Source organism: Necator americanus, chromosome I (assembly GCF_031761385.1).
Source record: "Necator americanus strain Aroian chromosome I, whole genome shotgun sequence".
In the NCBI taxonomy this organism is placed as follows: domain Eukaryota; kingdom Metazoa; phylum Nematoda; class Chromadorea; order Rhabditida; family Ancylostomatidae; genus Necator; species Necator americanus.
In genome coordinates, this window is record NC_087371.1 from 12,111,144 (window position 1) to 12,133,087 (window position 21,944).

At 39.3% G+C, this 21,944-nt stretch overlaps 3 protein-coding genes across 4 annotated transcripts; all 3 read left to right on the plus strand.

Annotated features, from left to right (window-relative positions):
• Window positions 1–137: 137 nt before the first annotated feature.
• RB195_005235 (uncharacterized protein) lies at window positions 138–8,348 on the plus strand (the record flags this gene model as incomplete). Its single annotated transcript, XM_064177601.1, has 32 exons — window positions 138–206; window positions 263–344; window positions 416–576; window positions 815–910; window positions 1,023–1,090; window positions 1,163–1,252; window positions 1,394–1,503; window positions 1,606–1,690; window positions 1,820–1,964; window positions 2,044–2,161; window positions 2,237–2,292; window positions 2,363–2,463; window positions 2,608–2,713; window positions 3,459–3,586; window positions 3,637–3,790; window positions 3,852–3,953; window positions 4,030–4,152; window positions 4,244–4,312; window positions 4,638–4,760; window positions 4,815–4,946; window positions 5,003–5,088; window positions 5,231–5,372; window positions 5,447–5,586; window positions 5,638–5,776; window positions 6,099–6,301; window positions 6,358–6,466; window positions 6,524–6,618; window positions 6,752–6,830; window positions 7,154–7,240; window positions 7,309–7,426; window positions 7,556–7,615; window positions 8,176–8,348. 32 exons carry the CDS (start codon window positions 138–140, stop codon window positions 8,346–8,348), a joined length of 3,549 nt encoding a protein of 1,182 aa, XP_064034726.1.
• A 1,919-nt stretch (window positions 8,349–10,267) lies between these two features.
• Window positions 10,268–12,895, plus strand: RB195_005236 (uncharacterized protein; the record flags this gene model as incomplete). Its single annotated transcript, XM_064177602.1, has 9 exons — window positions 10,268–10,378; window positions 10,465–10,626; window positions 11,021–11,116; window positions 11,356–11,425; window positions 11,630–11,764; window positions 11,856–11,911; window positions 11,995–12,089; window positions 12,564–12,707; window positions 12,763–12,895. The coding sequence occupies 9 exons, from the start codon at window positions 10,268–10,270 to the stop codon at window positions 12,893–12,895; spliced, it is 1,002 nt and encodes a 333-aa protein (XP_064034727.1).
• A 1,173-nt stretch (window positions 12,896–14,068) lies between these two features.
• RB195_005237 (uncharacterized protein) lies at window positions 14,069–21,593 on the plus strand (the record flags this gene model as incomplete). Of its 2 annotated transcripts, none has more annotated exons than XM_064177603.1 (30): window positions 14,069–14,136; window positions 14,319–14,376; window positions 14,498–14,666; window positions 14,787–14,914; window positions 14,995–15,100; window positions 15,151–15,242; window positions 15,300–15,403; window positions 15,479–15,610; window positions 15,807–15,993; window positions 16,065–16,130; window positions 16,193–16,380; window positions 16,471–16,594; window positions 16,666–16,764; window positions 16,834–16,914; window positions 16,984–17,121; window positions 17,181–17,318; window positions 17,593–17,775; window positions 17,830–18,003; window positions 18,096–18,194; window positions 18,302–18,410; window positions 18,667–18,819; window positions 18,870–19,002; window positions 19,060–19,208; window positions 19,347–19,527; window positions 19,789–19,912; window positions 20,142–20,249; window positions 20,321–20,479; window positions 20,541–20,642; window positions 20,857–20,964; window positions 21,435–21,593. In XM_064177603.1, 30 exons carry the CDS (start codon window positions 14,069–14,071, stop codon window positions 21,591–21,593), a joined length of 3,819 nt encoding a protein of 1,272 aa, XP_064034728.1. The 2 variants fall into 2 exon arrangements, with proteins under 2 accessions (XP_064034728.1, XP_064034729.1); XM_064177604.1 differs by having other exon boundaries at window positions 16,834–16,911.
• Window positions 21,594–21,944: the final 351 nt, after the last annotated feature.

Genomic DNA, 21,944 nt, shown 5'->3' on the forward strand with positions numbered 1-21,944 from the left:
TGATCTCAGGTGCAAAAGTGTATTTTTATCTTTGTGGTCGAATAACCGATAGTACCGTACATTTTGAACGAATCACTAAATTATTGAATAGATTCTTTCTAACTGTTGTTTTCTGCATATATTTTTAGTTATAGAGTATGGTGGAGTCAGCATTGGTCGGGCATCTGCTCGACCCACGCTCTCCACTGAACGTTGAAAGTTTACTGGTGAGTGTTTATCACTATTTCGTTCTTTTATGTTATGATGGGAATTTCTATTCCAGGATGCCATCACCGCTCTACTTATTGACTGTAAAATTCCGTCTTTAATGCGTATTAAAAGCATAGACAGTTTTATTTCTAGATGTATGTTTCCATACCTCGCTTGTTTATTTGCTGAACAAAGTTATGTGTTTTGAAAGAAGGATTGTTTCCAGATCAACAAGTTATAGAACAAGTATCGCAACAAAGGTTGAAAGGCTCAGATTTTCGGTTACTGAAGGTGATTGGTAGAGGCGCGTTTGGAGAAGTGCAGCTGGTACGGCACACGTTAACGAATAATGTCTACGCGATGAAGTTACTTAACAAGGATGACATGGTGTGGTTTTTTTTTTTGTATTCAGCTTTCTTCTCATAACAGCTTGGAAACAATACTCTATAATCACAATCTTGAATGTAAGGTTACTGCATGCATTGTGCATACAGAAGCCAAATGTAAAGTATCACTATTTGAGTATTCGACTCATTATGCTGTTGCATAGCTTCACTTTGAAAGGAAATCTATCAGTGGTAAACATAACCATATCTGTTCTAGTTACAACGCATTCGATTTTCAGATCAAGCGCTCAGACTCTGCCTTTTTCTGGGAGGAGAGAGACATAATGGCTCATGCGAACTCCGACTGGATTGTTCGGCTTCACTATGCCTTTCAAGTGGGTTATTTCCACTTTTTTCCAGTTTGTTTATTATTTTTCTTTCCTTAACAAGCAGCTTTCACCATCCTTCCGCTTGATTTTATTTCATGTTCTAATTCATTTTCTATAGGATCAAAGATATCTCTATATGGTCATGGAGTACATGCCTGGTGGTGACTTGGTCAATCTCATGACAACGTAAGGGTTTCGCTGTATTTCTTTTCGGTGTTCTTCGATGTTTCATTTGAGATAAATAATTGAGTTGTTTAGATACGACGTACCAGAGAAATGGACTCGTTTCTATGCTGCCGAACTTGTAGAAGCGCTTGCTGCTCTACATTCGATGGGCTATATACACAGGTATTCAATACTTTTTCCAAATCTCACAGCAGAAAGTGTATTATTACGATATGTAGTGCTATTATTATATGGTTCCTCCGCGAATAGCTCAGCTTTTTCACTTCTTGTTAGTTTAGTTTTCGTATTGATTCTTGTTTTCAGAGATGTTAAACCAGACAACATGTTGATCTCTCGAAGTGGTCATATTAAACTTGCCGATTTTGGGACGTGTGTTAAAATGAATAAGAACGGAGTAATCAAGTGTTCGACTGGTAAGTTATTTTTTGAAGAGAAATTTCTATACATTTTTTTTTAACGCGTCTACAGTTCATTATCTCTTTTTCCTTTTATTTTGATATCACGTGGTTTCTTAGCTGTTGGTACTCCCGATTACATCGCACCTGAGATTCTGCAAAATCAAGGGAAGGAAGCTGAATTTGGCACAGAGGTAGATTGGTGGTAAGTCTATTATGAAATAACTTCTGTGTTGATAATTTTGACTTTTTCCTCTTTACGTTGATGCATTGCTAATTCTTAATTTCACCGACATCTGGTTATGCGTCTTCTATAGATTTTTCTAATTTCTAGGGCTGTTGGAGTTTTCATTTACGAAATGCTGATTGGCGAAACGCCATTCTTTGCTGAGGCACTTGTTTCCACGTACTCAAATATCATGGACCACAAAAACAGCCTTCGCTTCCCCGATGAACCAGCGATTTCGACTCATGCGAAGGCATGTTTTTTAAAATAATTTATTTCGTCTTATTTTTATTATTCGATATGTAGCTGTGCCATTGTAAGCGCTGTTTTAGGATCTTATTCGAAAGTTCCTCTCCTCGGCTGATGTTCGGCTAGGAAAATCAGTGGATCAAATAAGGGAACATCCGTTTTTCAAGAACGACGAGTGGACATTTGAAACTCTACGAAATGGTAGAAATAATTCCGCAGTAAAATAGTTCTCAATGTACTTACTAACTGTGTATGTTATTATGTATGTATTTCTAGCCACTCCCCCTGTTATTCCTGAACTGAAGGGAGATGATGATACAACCCATTTTGAAGTGAGAGTTCGAATGTATAGCTAAATTGCATAATTTTCCTTTTCGGCTACAAAAAATAAGATTTTTGTAGGACATTGAGGCGAAACCGCTGCAGGAGTCTTTCCAGTTGCCGAAAACTTTCATAGGAAATCAGTTGCCGTTCATTGGTTTTACATATTCGAATGAGCTTAGGTGAGCCGTGTTCAGGTTTCTGCAACACTCACGTTAGTGTGAATGTCTCAATAATATTTTCCTTCATCCTTTTTTTTTAAACTTTACTTCGTTTTCCCTGAATTTCTCGAAGATTGAATAGCTTTATGTGTTCTTTATTTCCAGTCCAATTTTGAAAATACAAGAAGCTACTGCTGCCTCTGCGAGCACTAGCAGTGTTATTTCGAATACGTCTTCTAAGACAAATGGTGTATCTGAAAGTGATTATGAGGTTCGTCGTATTGTATTTCTGGTTTATCCTTTTTTCGTTATTTTTTCTTCTACGGATTGAGTAAACTTAGATCGTTGTTGTTACGAATGATACGAGAAAGAAAACACAAGTAGATAATATATAACGAGATTACACTCAAGTGCACAGCAAGTGCACCCATTACAACATTGACGTAATTACTTTCCCTTTGTATTTCCTTGTTTCTTTTGTTTGTTTCTAGGGTCCTTGAAAATATTCAGAATAATTTTCATGCCTATCCTTGCTTTGTCATTCACTACGTTATTTGGTTAGGACAGCGTAGGGAACGGAGTGGGACTGTTTCAAGAAGAAGAAATGTGCGCGTTACGACAGATGCACTGCATTTACTTTTTCAAATGTATAGGTTGTCAATCAGATTAGCACTGAGGTCTGGATAGTTTTTAAGCAGAACTAAAATTATGGCTTTTTTTAAAGAATTTCGGAAGGAACTTGTGAACTGTTGATGTTTCAAATCGACCTGTATTTCCACATATTTTGGAATTAAGGCATACTTGGTTCACCTCAGAAGCACCTGTTGGGTCATTGTATGTATAAAGAATTTGTATAGAAGCACCTATTGTATGTAACCTCAGTAGAGTTAACCACTTCCACTTTTTCGGGCGTAAAATGAATGATCAGTTAGCGTTACTGTCGATGCCTATGACAAACTGAATGATTAATACAGCCACTCGTTTATCATTTTTGCCTCACACTCTCCTCATTTCAGGAAGTCACACGGAAACTCAGTGCAGCCAAAACAGCGGCCTCAGAATCCGAGAAGAAATTGCGATCTCATGCTGAAGAGTTGAGCAGGAAAGAAGAAACGATCCGCAAATTAGAGGCAGAGGTAGCAAGGTACGAAGTTTCTTTGATTTAGTTCTGGCAGAGACTAATAGCCTATTTAGATGTGCCGAAAGCATGCGCATTACGGAATCTGAAATGATGCAAATGCAAGAGCGAGTGCGTCAACTTACCGAGTCAGCAAATGATCGTCGAATGGAACAAGAGCTGAGGGTTCAAAGGGAAGTTGTCAGAAGTTTAGAGGAGAAGCTGTCCAAGGTTCGCTTTTGCGGCAATAATAATCCTTGCTATGCACCTTAGAACTCTGTTTTTTGTTCAGGCTCGTGAAGATGAAGCAGCTGCTAAGGTGGAAACGCGAGAAGTTCTGAATAAGCTTGCTGAGGAGAAGGAGGCAGCCCGTCGTCAATCTCTAACTATTGGGGTCTGTTTGAAGTCAATTTTGGCTAAATTTTTTTATCCATTTAACTTTTTAACAAAACTTAACAACGCAATTGCAGGATCAGAAACGAGAAATTGAGACGTTGAGGTCAAAGATTACCGATCAAAGTTCGAAAGAAGATGAGCTTACCAGGAAACTTAAGAAGGCGTTGGAGGACAGAAAGGAAAATGGAATCTTTCAGGTCAGATCTGTTTTGACTTGGCTCAAGTATTGGTGTGTTTCTAGGGAGAACTGTCTTCAATATCTTCTTCCTAGAAAGAAAGTATTTTCAGGAGTCTTTATCACTTGCCAAGCAGTCTGAGATGGAAATGGAAAAGAAACTCGAACAAACGTTGAAACAGGTATGAAGAGTTGGCTTATGGATATGTTTTCCCTCTTACTCTTTGCTTAGTGCTTGAACACCACTTATCATTTTATAACCTGATCACTTCTTTGTGATAAGGTTATAAAATGATAAGTAGTGTTATAAAAGAGCATTGGAAAGAAGAAAATCCTAATTAGATTTTCAGCGTATGTAACGGTCCTAAGACACGTAAGAACGCTACTGCTGCTTTCGATCAAATTATTTTACCTAGTGGATACTCACTGATATTGCTTTTTTGGTTTCCCCTCAGTAGTGATCTCTAAGAATCGGCTACCTAACTGTCTTAGAAAATAGTGATTTAGGTGGAACAGCTTAAACGTGAACTGTATCAAGAAACGAAGAAAAAAGCCGAGACTCAGACAGAACTCACAAACGTTGCCAAAAAGCTTGCTGGAAGCTCCTCAAATGAACGATATCTTATTGAGGTACCCCATTTTGCGACCCTCGTCGATACCCTTTCATTAAATGTGCTCGCTTAGGAAAACACCAAACTGAAGAGGGATTTGCATGACTACGAGGTACGATTAGAAGTGCTGAAACAAGAAAACTGTAGTCTTGAGTATCGATTGAGTAACAGTCAGGAGGAACAGAGCAGAGATCAACAGTGTATTGTGAGTTGTCTTTTGGATCCTGGCACGAATTTCTGCGATTGTGACGCTGTTTCCAGACGCTGTACCAAAGTGAGATCAAAATGGCGCAAGAACATGCTGAAGACCGCGAGAAAATGTTAAGAAATTCCGTATTGGAGTGGGAGTATGTTCATCTCGTTTTTTTTCTCATTATAACATTGACGTAATTACTTTCCCTTTGTATTTTCTTCTTGTTTTTTTTTAGTTTTTTTCTAGTGTACTTTATTAAAAATATTCAGAATGATTTTCATATGTTTGGCTTGTAGGAAAGTTGCCGATCAATACAAGAACCTTGCTGAAAATGAACGCTTGGCTAGGCAGATTGCTGAAACTAACGTAAGTGAGTTCGATAAAGAAAAGACCATGCTCAAGGAGGAAGTCAAGCAGCTGGTAGCCAGACATGAGAAAGTAAGGCTTAAAGGCTGTCATAATCGAAAGAAACAAAGTCCTACCATTGAGTTTAGAGTAATTTGTATTCTCAGGAGATACAAGCTAAGGACATGCAAATAGCTATTCTAAGCGAACGCGAATCCGAACTTGAGCTGTCGCGATCAATGAACCACCTGAACGAGAAAGCAGCTGAGATTGAGGAAGCAGAAACTGTGATTGCCGATCTCAGAAGGTATGACGTATTTGTGAGTGTAAATTCATGAAGTATGCTTCGCACCTTCAGAAAGTTGGATCTCGAGAAGATGTCCAAGAGAGCTGTCATTCTGAAATTGGAGGAAGAGATGGCGAAACGAGTTGTAGACAAGAAAGGTGGCAAACAGCACATAACCAGATCAGATTTGTTGAAGAAGGATAGAGAAATTGTGAGTTATTCATACTTTCTTCTTCAAACTTTCCTTTTTGTCTTGTTTATCAATTCGATTAGAAAAATGCGCACTTTGCAGCAAGTGTATGTACACATATTTCGAAGGGCTCTATACTTTGAAGGCCTTGCCTTGTTTGCTGCTGATCTGAATAGATTTTCGTAGCTAATTCTTACTTGGAAGCTTCTATTTCCGAAACTTTTTCTACTGCGTTCTACATTTTGATCATTCACTATATGAGTATACTTTTGGGGTCTAACCTCAACTAAGTTGCTAAATGTATAAAAACTAGTTCAGTTAACTCTTGCTGACTTCACTTTAGATTCAACAACAACAGGAAAATCGTCGTCTTTTGGCCCGACTAGACGAAGTTTACAGCGATAGGGAACGAATGATGACGGATATGACGAGAGAGTTGGAAGATGAACAACGTGAGAACGATGCTCTGCGAATGGAATTGAGAGAACTTAAAGAGGAGTTGGATGAGGTGAGACGACGACGTGATGGTGCGATCGATGACACTAGGTTAGTGATCTGACAACTGGCTAGCAATTGATCTGAGATCACGTTCTTTCGTGTAGGTCGGTCGACTCTCGTGATAGTATCCCACATACGATACGCAACCTACCACACTCTGGTTGGGTATCCATGAAACCGGAGAAAAGAAGTGCGGGAAGTAGGAAATTGAAGGTGCGTCTAATGTCTAATGTTTTTTTTTTCATCAGTTTATAGAATCACATTATTCAGTGGGTCCAATACTACGCAGTTCTCAATCACGTTGCATTCCAACTTTTCCCTGATGAAAAGCCTCATTCCGCAGCGGTAATGTCCATAGATACTCGGTAAGATCATTCCTTTGTTCATTCGATTATTTATTTAAGAACTAATTTTATAATTTCCGTTGTAAAGTACTTTCTTCTATTACATATTCTTAACAGTTGTTTTCTTGCGGCCTTTCAATATTTTAATTTTCAGTCAGTTGTGTCACGTTCGTCTAGTTACAGCCGCTGATGTTCGTGTAGCAGATGCTGAACAGATTCGCAGGATATTCCATGTGATTTTACCTTTCTCCAAGTTCATTTTAGTTTTCTCCTTTTTAAATGACCTACGTAGTTTCCTGACGTTTGTTTTCCTGGAGTTGAACACAGGCATGACCAGAACAATGCACCCAGTCCACCTCTACTTTTTCCTCTGAAAGTGTCTTTCAAAGCAGCTAGTTTTTCTTTTCAATCAGTCTTTTCAATAGTGCACCTACGAATTTCTCTTGCGTTGTGAGCGGTCGCAACTTTCGAGTGTTTCTTTCTTCTTTCTCTTTGTCTCCTCTTCTGTGTAGTTGTATTTTTTAATTTGATAGACTGCGATATTTCATCATTCTAGATAATGTTTGACGACCGTGACAGCGGATCGACAAGTCGAAATGCCTCAACGAACGACTTGAGCATGACATCAGTATCACAGAAAGATGTGAGATTTTGATCATCATTGTATTGGCGTTATATGACAATATTCTTCTGAAAAACTACTTCTTACAGGAATCTTGGAAAAATCATGACTTCCAAGAATTGACATTCCATGTAAGCACTTACTGTGACATTTGTCATAAAAATTTATCGGGATTATTGCGACCAGCGCCTGCTTATGAATGCAAGAGTGAGTTTTTTTTCGTTGATAACACTAATTTCAGCATTGTATGGGATCATTTTTCTTTTCAAGAATATGATGCATGCTCTGCTTCTACATTTATATTTGCAGCATAGTTTTATCGCATCCTATTTATAGATTGTCGGCTCAAGATCCACAAAGACCACATAACGTCTCCGCATTTAAGCGCTTGTAAATGTAAGTTGGCATTTCTTCTTGATTAATTTCAATAGATCGCTCCAAAGCATGTGTCAAATTTCTTGGAGCCCTTTTCAGCCGATTAATTCTCTTCAGCTTTCTTTTACTTTACTTCTAGAAATGACTTGAATGTTACTCCTTTCCTAGGAAGGTATAATTTGCTTTTTCATTTGATTTTTAGAAGATCTTAGAATCATCTGGCTTTGAAATATCTGTTGATGCAGTTGTCCTATGGTTCGCTTAGCTTTTATCTAACAGATTTCTAGCCGGAACCTTGTGGTACACTCCGATTTTCTCTTTAGCTTTTTAGTAGTGTCATGCTAGTATACGCATTATGTGTGGGCACTGTCATAGTTGCAGCTTATTCTATCTTCCAAGTTATTTATATGCACAAACAAAATGTCGCTGCCAAAGTTGACCTAATACTTCTACTACTAGACTACTAAACTATCCGATTTCCTCAAAATTTCTGCGTGCCTAAGAAAATGTTTATGCATTTTTTGTTTGCTATTTGTGAGCAATTGTTTTTTTTTCTTTTACGCAATTTACTCCCTTTTCAGATACCGGTGTTGTTCGGGAATGGTTGTTGATGGCCTTAACTCGTGAAGAGTGCAACATGTGGGTTAGTCTGCTACAACGAGTGATGGCATCGCATGGATCGAATCCCATCTCTCGTGTGTCTTCGAAAATCCGCCATCAGCCATCTAATAGCCATTCGGGCAGCATTAACTAGAGTTGATTTCGTTGTGAAATGAGCTAATTTTTCTTGTTTATAAAATTCTAAGTAATTGTTTGTGAGCTGTTGTGTTGCGATTAATTATTAATTAGTTATATTTTCTGACGCTTCTGCCGCTTTATTGTTTTGCACTTAAGCGTTTATTTCCGAATTTCTTATTGATACGTTGTGCATACAATTCTTCTTCATTTCTCTTTTACCTCGTTATCCCATCAGTTCCCGTCATCACTTAACTCTATTTATTCACTGTGCAATGTTGTGCTCTTACAAGCCGTATGGGTTTCCGGTTCACTTCCCTTTCTATTGGGGAATCACTTAACAACAGCGATATCTCGTTTACTTTATTCATTTGTTAAGATTAATTCAATAGTAACAATATGACATGTATTCCACTTCACCTTCTCGTTTGACCACTGAAATTATTCCGTAAATAGGGTCCCGACACATCGGCATGAGTGCTTCGCTTTCGTTTTCTCATATCCGCGCAACTTTGTCTTCTAAGATGTTTTACGTGAAAGATTATTTGTACATTGAACTGATCGTATCATAGGTTACTGTCTAAACGAATGTGATCACACAATACCGTCGATGCAAAATACATCAGCAGTAAATGTTGAGGTTTTCGAGTACCACAGATGAAGGTCGTTTAAATCGCCGAATATTTTTATCCAATGTTATTCAAAAAAAGAAGTCTTCGTCACGTTTTTATACAGATTTCAGTGTTGAGGATGAACTTTATGAACTCTCAAATACAAAAAACTCTCCTATCCAAAGCTCAATGTTGCTGATGAGAGTGCCGCAATATTTTCCCATTCGACAAAAAAAAATCGAAACCACCTGATGATTTGATATTTAATTTAGATTTTATCGAAGCGCAGTAGATATTCTATCCGTCAGGAACTTTTTTAGCAGCACTTCTAGAGTTTGTTTAGTCTTTAATATGAAATGTATTTCTTGTCACCTTCTCGCTTGACCACTGAAGTGACGCCGTAAATAGAGTTGCTACATACCGGCATTGGTGCTCTGCTTTCGACTCTCTCTCTCTCTCTCTCTCTCTCTCTCTCTCTCTCTCTCTCTCTCTCCTCTTTTAGAGGGCAGGGATATTCATTGTGTACTTATGGGCACTCGTTAGTGAGCAGGCCAAGTTCATAATTATTTGATTTTTATTATCGAGTGCTTTTCAATTTGAGACTCGATGATGATTTCGATGTGCTTCAAGGCGATTCCAAGGATACAATTACACATGTGAACCTTTAGAACAAAACTAGTTACAAACTAAGAGGGAAGTGCGATTCAACGGCGCAAATGTGGTAAGGTATAAACTACGTGAAGCACGATGAACTTGCGTGAGGAAAGTGGCTAGAGTCGAGGTGGGACTACCACGAACCGCAACGAAGAATGGTGCTAGCAAGGATCCTCACTCGATCCTATGTTCCGCCGCTTCGAACGGAGCCGCTTACACAGCTGCACCGTGTTTCATTTCGTTTTGACTCTACTATGTATCCTGATTTACCATCAAACTTTTTGCGTATGACTGTTAGCTTCAATTGGTCTGTTTCTCTAATTCGGATTGGCCCTGCTTTGTACTGTCTGAAAACCTTCTTTGGTAAAAAAAAAGATATTTTCACAAATATAGTTCAAAAAACTAGAACACGTTGTGAAAGAATGGCTGAAATAGGTGGAAAACAGCAAACAAAACGACATAGACATAAAGGATGGTGTACAGAAGTTGTGGAAATCATTACTAACGAGAGAGTCAAATAGTGTCTTATTCGAATAGAATTTGTATTTGTATGCAATTTCTTACTCTTATTAGGAATTGTTCTTTTGAGATTCCGAATTGTTAAGTGAACTTCTAGAAGTGAACCACGCGTCGAGAAGATAAATCAGTGAAACTGGAATCCTCGGAGTCGGAAATGGTGGAAGTGCACAGCCTAATGGCTTCTGCATCCTATGATATGACAGTGCGAATATGGGATGTTGGCTCAGGAAGACATGTTACAACCATACCTCATTCTGATTCGCAAGTAACTTTTGAAAAGTGAACCATCGCCACTAGTCTTTGTAAAACTACCAAATGATGTTTTATTGCTCTTTACTCTTCTTTGTTTAGGTCAATGCTATGGCATTCACTCCAAACGGTTATCAATTAGCCGTTGCTGGTTTCCAGAAAGTTCGGATATATGATATGACAACCTTAAAACCTCCAAATCATATCAACCCTATTGTGTGCTTCGAGCAGATTATGAAAAATGTCACCGCTATTGGTTTTGAAGTGAATTTGACTTCTATTCAGTTTTCTTGTTCCATAACTGAACTGAGACGGACCTGTTCGCACTTGTGTAGCTCCCAGCGATGAAAAATTGCACCACCAACTTGTTCGTTCCCAGCGGGAGGTTTTCTCATTGATGGATACTCCTACAACGGACAGACACTTTCTTCTCCTGGCTTACTGCTAAACTCTCATCTTCTTCGAGTCTCCCCAGAACTAATGAAGAACTAAGCAAGAATACTAATCTTCTCGTGGAACAATGAAACAATCCCCGAGCAATGCTAGATAACTTCTTTCTTGTTATTGCAAGAAGACTTGACTTGAAATATGAGGGGAAAATCCTAGCTTGTTTTCAATCTCCACAGAAGATAACAAATATTATCAAATCTTGATTCAGGCTCAAAGCAGGTGGATGTTCACCGGAGGAGAAGACCATTCCTGCCGAGTGTACGAAATGAGAGTAAATCAGCTAGTCTGTCAGAGAGTATTTGATGTATGTCATCGGCCTTTGTATTTGCTACTTTGTTTTCTTTTTTGTTATTTATGATTGCTTTGGCTATCTGTCTCATTCTCTTCTATTTTCACCCCTCACCTGCAATATTCACCTGAACACTACATCCTGCTCTTCCGTTGCTATGCCTTTTATTTATTACTTTTTTTGCAACTTTGTGTTCATTACTCCTTGCAAACACCTCTCCAAGAATGGTTCCTTAGAAAGATGGTTTTATTCAGAATCTCGACCCAGTGACGAGTGTGGTTATCCATGGAAATCAAGTGGAGCTGTTTATTGCTGACCAAGCAGGTTGATAATATTTGTTGCTGGAAAACTTTTCATCTTTGGAACAGAAAACAATTATCTATTATTTTATGTTATCATGTTATGTTATGTTGTTGTTAGTTAGGTTATCTGTTTCCTTTTTTAAAGGAAAAGTTAAGGAAGATCCATTGGAAGTCTGCCAATTTTGTGAAAATCGAGATGTGGGGTGGTGAATCCTCAGTTATTCAGGACAGGTCTACGTATGGGATTTACGGCGTGATGGTCATACACAGCTCCCAATGCCACCCCTTTCCTATCAGGAATTCGTCACGAACCTCGCTATTCATCCATCAGCCAACATGCTTGCGGGTATAACAAATAGAGGCAAGCTTTCTACATTTTACTAGAAGAACATTCATCATTTGTGGATTCCTTACATTTCCTTTCCCATGGTTCTAGTTTAAATATATTATAGGATATCTGATAGTCTGGGATCTCAGCAACGGTTCTGATGAATGGGCTCAGAAACAGGTGAGTGTCAATATTAAAATACAAGTCATGGTCTGACACCAGGGGGAATTTCGATATCCTGGACAGTTTCTTAGCTTTTCCAGAACTACATAGAAAGAACTACCGAAACCGTTGCAAGGTTGAGGCTTGACGACAGCGGAAAACATCTTATTCATAAGTCCTATGGACTAAGTTGCAAGTGAGCGCCCTTTATTTTCCAACGGCTTTGAAGCGAACTTTGTCTGAAACATCCGCTATTGTATTAATGCTTAGATAATAGCAATTTTTCACGTTATTTATGACTGTAATTCGTTTAATTTCTTACTTAAAATTGAAGAAGAACATGGAGGACGTGTTCGGGACTCACAGGAACAATAGAGTTGTCTTCTCCCGTTGGGATTATGGGAGTCAACGACATTACTGATGTTTTTAAGGTGGAACTACAAGTAAATCAGAAACTTCTCACAACCACTTGGTATTGCTTGGAACCCCCCTCTCCTCCTCCTCCTTGCGCGATCACTATCCGACAATGATTAAAAAAATCGATTGTTTTGCAGATTCTTGTAGGTGTTGTTGCACCTTAACTGTAAATAATACTATCTTTATAACAACATTTTGAACTCCTAACTGCCAGTGTTTAGACATTACTTTTTATCCTTTTTTATATGTTCAGGTATTCTCCCGATGGACGTACCCTCGTAACGACGGGTGCTGACAATACCATCCACGTGCTGGAATCGCATGACTGTACCCAGAAGTCGAACATAGACGCTGGATGTGACTGGAACTGGAACTCAGCATTCACGTGCGATTCACGGTACGACACATTTGTAGGACTTAGTGTTGTTGATTTCTTTTCATTTCATTCTTAGATTGCTTTTCACTGGTGGATCCGACAATCGTGTTAAACTCTGGGATGTGGAATCCAGCCAAATGGTAATGAAATACGATGGCCATACAAAGCCTATAACAGCACTGTGTGTGTCTGATGTTCCTATGAGGTAGCAAAGGGTTGAGATTAGGAACTTTTGAAAGATATTGCTTTATAATTCTAGTTTGATAAGTGACATTTTACTTGAACATGTATTCTTTGTCTAAGCTGTGATAACTTTTGAAAATTGTTCTTTGCTCCATATTTTGTCAGTGGGCTCGCCACAGAATTCACGAGGCATTTTGACTCCCTCATTCTGTGGATTTTAAAGATCAGTTATTTTTGTGTTATACTTTAGTAGTGGTTAGCTACTACGGAGAAGTGGAACCAGAATTTTACGGAAATGTGCAATGGGAAAAATGATAGTAGTATCTACAGCGTTTCATTGCTTTTTCGTTTAAAGCATCACCTCACGAATCTGAGGTGGTGCGGATTTTCAGGTGGAGTATTCGAATACGGGATAGTAGATTATGAAGAGGGGAATGACTCCGTCCATTTCTTCCTAATTGCCGTAAAAAAATGGCCCGGAAGATGCGGCTTCGGGCGTTCCGGCGCGCTATTTTCTAGAAGAAGTTCGATTGGAGCACGCCAGCCTTGTGCACGCGCCGCATCTTCCGGGCCGTTTTTTACGGAAGTTAGGAAGAAATGGACGGAATCACCCCCCTCTCTGTAATCTACTATCCCGTATACGAATACTCCACCTGAAATCCGTACCACCTCAGATTCCTGGGGTGATGCCTTTAATTCAGATCTGGTTTTCCTTTTTTCGAGTGATTTGTAGTCGGGTCAAAACGATCTGAAGCCCGATGCTGTTGCGTAAAACGTTGTGTTCGAGGTGGGACTCTTTACTACAGAGATGGGTGAGGGTCTCAATGCAGAACTTCGAACGCAACCACCTTCGCAATAGTTCCAATTTTAAGGTTGCTTTGGCCCAACTGTAAGCATTTGTACTGTAAACTGTTGGAAAGATTACTGTTGTTTCGAAATTACAACTAGGTAATCCGTTTATCCACTCATTGGTGTTACTGATATTTGTGTATATTTCTCATATCTATAAATATGTTTTATGTGTTTCCTTCGCTTTTCTCAAAAGGTTATCTTAGCCAGCAGTTCCTTCTACGGTTTCACATTGTCTCTCTTTTTTATATTTGGCCAAGAATGCTTTATTTCTAAAGAGCAAAAACAACAATTCTTAATTTAAGTTCCATATTAGTTCCACTTTGTGGGAACTCCATTAGTAGCCGGATATGTTCGCTAGGAAGGCGAAGGCGTCAGATTTAATGGGGAGCTTGCAGCGGTTCACGGATATGTCAAGGTAATGCTTGCTTCCTCTTTTATGATCGTATTTTTGGATTTGTTCATGAAATTCGCCTTTCTGTCCATTACTGTTTCGTTCTGTTCTTAGCGCGGCGGTTTTTTTTTTGTAGGAACGAAACTTTAATTTTGTTTCCTTTATTTCTAGAAAAGGTTACTGTATTTAATTCAACATAATTTCAGAGATAGTGTCAGCAGAGTGAAGCATCTTAAAATTCTCCTGGATTCACTGTCTACTCATGTAAGTTGTTTCCTATTAAAAGTATGTGCATATTGTTATTGTGATATTATCTTCATAACATCCTTTCATTTTCTAGGTGTTCGCCAATAATCTGTTTTGTGAGTTCAAAAGCACTTTTTAGGAGAAGCGTCAGTTGATAGAAGAGCATAGTTTTGAAACCTTCCACCTAGTGGATGAGTTACTTTTGTCGGCTGATATCGTCGCCAACCCTCAAGGTGCAGTAGAAGGAGAAAGCGGTCTGTGGACTCTCGAACAAATTCTATGCTACGCTCCGGAACTTGTTGGAAACGGTTCGTTTTGGTTTGGTCTCTTCATTCAGTTTTGTGGTTGACTAGCCTTCTGATATCTGCTTCCTTTATAGAATAGTAAACAACCATTGTGTCTCCATAAGAATAGTGTTGTAACTGCAGGTTGGCAGCGACATGCAATCGAAGCTCTTTTGAAGAAGGCTCTCTACCCGAGGAATTTGCTAGCCATTCGAAAAATCGCGATCAGATTATTTTTGATATTCTACCAAAGCCTTAGTGTCTATGGGAAGGTATGTTCGAAATTTCTATCCTATTTTTAATGATATTTCTTCCTGTTAACCGATCAATTTATTAGATTCCAACTCTTTAGGCTACAGAAGACCTTGATCGTGTCTTCCAATGCCTCTTGCCATATTTCCCATTGAGAGATGGCCAGAATACAGAGGCTGTGCTGCAACAGTACTGCCATTCTGCTGGTCAGTTTAGACCTATACATCTGCTTCCTTAATTTCTTCTATTTTTCAAGGAACTGTCCATTGGTCAGATCGAAGCTCGGGTTCACCTACAACACCAGGGGCTCCTGTGTCAAATGCTAAAGAAAGAGCTCAAATGCTTCAGGTGAGGTTATCTCTCAACGGCTACAATTTGGTGCTAAGTTCTGACATAATGTTTTAGGTTTATCTGGATAAGTTCCTTGAATATTGCACTCGGGAAACTTCGAGAATCGAGTGGAATGACGAAAAGAAGCGATTTCAATGCGCTAGTTTCATTATTGACAGGTACGTTTTAATTTTTTTTGGTGCTCGTTGCTGATTTGAAATCCATTCGAAATATGGAAATGTACTGTATTTCAGAGTTATCAATTTATACATAGCAGAATGCTTCTCTGACCTGGACACGAACGGAGTGGACATTTTTGGTGGTTGGGAAGGTGCAGATGACACTATAGAAGCGCTAGACACGGCTGATCCAATAGTTATTGCCAGGTGCTCAATCATTCTTCCTCCTCTCTTTAACGTTTTTTTAACGACAAAAACAGGATAACAGTGACCTTGTAATCCTCACTTTAAAAAGGGCATTTTCGTGTTGAATTGAAGAATTTGAAACAACTGCGAAATCCGATAAGTTTTACCATGTGATGAAGTCATAGGTGCGTGACTTACCATCATTCAAGCAATCTAGGTATTGGCTGATTCGTTGGGTGAACAATTTGGCAGCAGTTCGACAGCAGCCATCGTCACAATGGCATCCTGGTGTATTACTGTACCGTGACGCACTTTTCGCTTCACATAAAGCAACAAATACAGCTTTAAGTTTGATGAGGGAGGCCATGACATTGCCGCTACCGTGCAGTAATGTCATACAGAAAGTGAGTAACATTTTCATGAAACCGGCATAGATATGTGCATGCATGATGTTTGTAAGATGTTTTATACGTAGGTGGTGACAACATTATCGGCATGGTTATTGCAGTATGAAATTCCGCCGTTTGTGGCCAGCAATGAGGTTAAATTTTATTTCATTTGTGATGATCCACTCCTTGACCAAGAGAGTTCAAGTGATTGCAGGTGCCAGTGGAAACGTCATCGTTGCTCCTGATCAACATGTTGCTGTCGTTTTTCCAATCCCCGTACTTGCTTCAACCTGGCGACCGTCTCCAGTCGGCGGTCACAACATCCTATTCGATACTACGCGCTTGTCGTGTCCTTGCATCACATCGACTTACTCTCCCTAGACCATTGTCAATCAGGGTCTGGTGAGTGCTATGGGTTCACCAAAACCTTGAAATGTTCTTCTCGTGTTGCTTGCTTTTCACACTCTTATTTCAAGAGTTTTGATGTTTAAGGTCCGAACTAATGTACCGCTTGTGCCAGTCAGCGGCTAGGGTCTGCTCACATTCAGATAAATATTCGCAAGAGATGTCGCAAGCTTTTGCGATGACAGTACTTTCTAATATTGTCATGATAAAGGTCTGTTGCGGTTTCTTCTAGTTCTTCTCCTTTCTCTCTTTCTTGTAACGCACCGATTTGAATCCTTCTAGGCTATTCGGCAAATTGATGTTGAAGACAAACTCTGGGATGATGTTCATAACGTGTTTTTGCATGGAATTTGGATACAAATGGCCCAACAATGGTCGCGGGTAAGTTTACCACTTTCCCTCGGTTTAGTGAAAACATGAAGTGGCAATTTTTACACTTATGTTATTCAGATCTCCAACAGTGTAACACGTGCCTTAATTCTTCATCTAGCTCACGTTGATATTTTCTCCCAAGAGGACTTGGACAAAGTTGTGGGGCTGTTTTTTTTTGCTTGTTTGAGTGTGGAAGACCTAATGGCTCAAACATTTCAAAAAGTTCAGAACCAGAGCTCAACAACTGCTAAGAAAAACGAGATTACCTCTGAAAATGAGGGTGGAGAAGAGAATTCGGTTGACACTGAGTCCAATGGTGACAATAGTTCATTTCTGGATGGGGATGATATCACCAGCGCCGTTCAGGTAGTGGGAATGAGATCGGCATTGATTTTAGTTTCTGCATGATATCCTCTGCTTTCAAGACATGGAGTGGAAATTCTTCAATATGGTTGCAAGTTTGGCGCCGTTTCATGTGTATTTTGGGTCCTCACTGCATCAGTTCAGCAAATGCACTGATTGCTGTGGAAACCTTGTCAAACACCGTACAAAATCTAATATCGGTTAGTGAAGAATAGTTTTGATGGTTCGGAATAGGAATTGTTGAACTGTTTATTGAACGAATACCGTAATGTGCACGAATTTTTTTGCTTATGGTCATTTATTCTTCTTGGTTCTTTTTTTTCCATTCTTTTATGTTTATCCATTGTTTTCGGTCTGCTACCTCTTATTGGTAATGATAAGATATGTTCGAACCTCTCTGAATTCTGAATAGCTGATAAGAATACATCTCTTTTTCATGTTTTCCATCCGTACGATGCACTGTTACCTCTTTAGGCTAATCTGGATCCACTAGCGCACTGGATTGCATCTCGTCTAGTCCAGACTCCTGTAAATCTCCTACCAAACTGTATCGCCTCACTCGGTGCGATCCTGAACTGCAGCAAGCAACCGTCGCCTATACTACAGGCGCATATTCTTCACGCTTTCGTCCGTCTCATCAATGCTCGTGATCCTCAGGTAATCTCGGCCAAGTGGTGCCTCAATCTCATGGAATAAGGGATTCTGTTTTAGGTGTTACCACATATTACTTCAATGTCACCACGTCATCTAACAGTGCTGTCGCAATATCTTCTCCAAGCAATGCCGACCATGATCACACAGCATCCGCCAAATACACATTCGCTGAAGGTTCTTGCGCTTCTGAGCACGTCAAATGCACCGGCTGAGCAATTGCTAATGAAGCAGGCAGGTTCCATTGCACGTAAATGAGCATAATTTTAGATAAGTAGATTCAAATTCATCATAACAACGAGTCTCATGAGGTTGTTGTGTTTCAGCTTGCTCCATCTGATATTTCTCTAACGCATGCTTTACTCTGTGTCAACGCATTGTGTATGCTAATCATACAACGTGGGGACTCTGATTTGCTGACCAAAGTGGGTAGTTTCATATCTTTCGACTGCACATCCATTACTTCGATGTTTAGCACTCACGTCACCGTCGTCACTCACCCTTTTCTATGTTCAAGCTTCTTTTCTTCCAGATGTTCAACGTCTTGCAAGCTCATCGCTGTGGTCCAAGTCTTCTGCCTATGCTGTGTTCGTGCCTTGAGTCACTTTTTAAAGTGTCGAAAAATCCTGCGGCCCTACAAGGTTAAATTCTTCTTTAAATTTGGAGATACTCGGTTTGTATTTGTTTCAAAATCAGACGCCCATTGATTTGTTGATGGCCACCACAACACACTTTTAGAATCTATACTATTGGAGTGCTTTTTCTTCTTTTTTATGTTAAATGCTTTAAAATAGTTATTTCGTTAGTTAGTTGTTTCATACTCCTGTAGAAAAATTCTTTAGGTAGCTAAGATTATTCTGGGTTTGATAAAGTATTCACACTGAATTTATTTTGTAGTGATTCTTCGCACTATTCCTACTCTCAAGGATGACCGTCTTCGAACAGAAGTGCAGTGGACAATTGCTTCTATGGCTTTGGCTAACTCTTTGAAAAGCGATCTACCACAAATCACCAGAACATTTTTGGCTGACAAACAGAAGTTACTTGAAGGTGTGCCTCTTCGTTGATAACTCCTCTTCATTCCTTGGAACACGATTTAGGTGCTTTGCTCACCTTGGAGGGGCAATTCCCTTTACCTGGATTTAATGTCTCCAAATGGAATTCAGTAGAATCCACGCCTTCTAAACCCAATGAGACACAGGTGTTGATTCAAAGAAATACCGCTATTATTGGGTAAGAAAATAAAATTATTTTGGTTTCTTCTCTTTCTAGAAATCGCAGCACTTTTAGAGTCAATAAAGATCAACACTTGGAAGTCACATCACGAACCGTTGTTGGAAGACATTGTTGGATCCTGGAGCCGCATAAATCGGAACGCAAAGAATGCCGTAATGTGAACAACTGGCTGCAAAAGGAAGCGCAACGAGGTCGCCGACTAGGTAAGAACTGTTCGCTCCATTTTTTCGTATCTTTTCCTCGTATTCTGGAACAGTGTTGAGCTTGTTTGGAAGGCCAATTGACATCACCCTACTTGTGCGACTTCTTATGTTTGAGTAATTCCTACTGTTTGTTTCCAGGACGTGAATCGGTGGGTATCCTTGGAGCGATGGACGATCCCTTTGACTCACTGCCCCGTCCAAATAACACCACTCCCAATAAATGCTCCCCTGAGTGGATGAACATTTTGGAAAGCAGCCGGCGGCAGCCACAACCTCTCAAACCAGTGCCTCCCTCGAACGGCAAATCTACTATATCTAGGTACGTTATGTTTTCTACACTGCCTCCTCCATTTCCCCTTTTTTAAAGTCCTCCCAAAAATAAACTTGTTGTTTCATCATTCGCATTTGAACAGCATGGGAAGTCTACAGATGCTGTTGTTTGGTTGCTTGTTTCTCAACTAAGTTGCTCTTTTTGATCATAGATCATCTTAGGGATTTTCACCAATGTGCCCTTTTGTTTAGGATTTGTACGAAATATTGTTACACGTGTAACCACGCGATCACATAGTTTACGGTTTAGATTACACGAGTGGCGATCGTTTTCTGCCAGCCTTGGCTTCGTGCCAAATGTTGCAGAAGTGCCGTCAAATTTCTCCAGAGATCTCAAGCATCTCGATCAGACCTGCGCTAGAGAAGTGCACAAGGTCGGCCAATTTGTTTTTTTTTTATGTAGGGACATTTTATAGCCATTTGTCATTTGGCAGGTTGTTTATCTTTCGAACTTCTTGTGAATGATTCATTTCATTTGCTTCATCTGTCTTCTGATACTTGTTAGTTTTGTTCTGGTTTTAATTCCGTTTACTTGTTATTCATCTGAATACAAAAAGTATTAGTCAGAAGTTCTTATTCCAGGACATTTCCCTATACATTTAGGTGGCTGTCATCTACGTGGCTGATGGCCAAGAGGATAAACAGTCCATTTTATCAAACTCCAAAGCCTCTCCATGCTTCGATCGATTCGTTAGTGAGCTGGGTTGGCAGGTATCGGCACTTCATTTTGATCATTGTTTTAAAAATGCAAAAATTTTATAACGTGCACATGCACTGCTCAGGTTTGTATTGGAAGAGGCCATGAAGGCTACCCAGGTGGATTACCTTGTGACACAGACGCACCGTACTATGCTTCTCCCGATACAGAACTGATCTTCCATGTTAGCACCCATCTGTCTGGAGATGTTACGCAGAAATGGAAACATATAGGAAATGACGAGGTAAATTGTTTACTTGTCGGAAATGTTTGTCTCTTGGTTCAGCAAAACAAAAACTTTCTAGGTTCATGTAGTATGGTCGGAAAATTCTAAACCTTACCGACGGGAAACAATCGCGACGAAATTCTGTGATGTATTGATCGTTTTGGAAAAAGCTGATGAAAAGGTATGGTTTTCTGCTGCTCCTGTTTATGATATTCAGAGTTCACTAATGGTGCTAAAGAAGTAAAACTTGGTCCAAAGGGGGATCATTGAACATTACCTTGCAGTGTACTTCAAATCTATAGTACAGTTATTCTTCTTCATCCCTTTCTAGATTTGATATTCTGATATTATTTTATTATGACATTTTTTAAATGTTATTAGATTGACTTTTGCAGACATATCGGGTAAGAGTGGAAACTGTAAGTGCACTTGAATTTGGACCACTCTACGATGGTGCACTTGTTGGTGGAGAAGAATTAGCAGAGCTGGTGCGGCTTACTGTGGTATGTGTTTGCAGTCCACATTTTTCTGGACTCTTTTGATTGCGGCGTGTTAAAAATGCTCTGGGTTTGTCTATGAGGTGAAAATAAATCGTTCAACTTCCTTTGAGAAATTTTGAGTGTTTATTGAAAAATTTGATATAAGAGATAATTACTCATCTAAAAAAAATTCAATTGATGACTGAACAGTTTGGTAGCATCGCAGCCTATAATATAAAGTGTAATCCTTCATTTTCATCGAATTATGAGGAAATTCATGGTAAAAAGTAGTAGTGTAAAAATGTAAAGTTGAATGAGAAAGCATTTGTTGGAATTACCAAGCATTGTGGATTTGTAACCTCAGCTTTCTTTGTGAATCTTTTTTCTTCATATAATGTGTCACTGCATCGCTGTTATATAGCCGAGTCACTTTCTGATTTTAAATCTTTGTGGCTTTATTTTCTGAAACCACCTGTTAGAAATATTCCGTTTAGATAAATGCCTCACGTGCGTATCGTCTAGCGCACAAGGATCACATACGACCGCTGCGACACCGAGAACATGTGTTCGCTCACGACACAATGAGGCATATGAAGAAAGTCAGACTTAGTGACGCTATAAATGCCCTCTATGTGCCGACGATGACTGCGTAGACTCATGCCTCTCTGAAAATCAAAAGTTATACGTGGATTGATAATTTGTAAGTAAAAAAAGAGTCAACATCACTATCACTTGCTTTAGAACTGAGATCTTGAGAGATTTCCTTTTATCGAGATGAAAAATTGTATTTTATAATATGAGTAAGTATATTCTTTCTTGTGTCTCTCCACTAGAATAGTCGAGGTTGTGCAACATGCATATTTTTAAATCGGGAGATTTTATAGGTCCATCGATTGTTGTCAACTGTGATCCATTCTCGCCTTTAATCCTTAATCGCTAATACTCAAATGTGCAAAGAAAATTGAATTTACCTTGCAATTTGTTTACCTTGTATTTTATCTTGT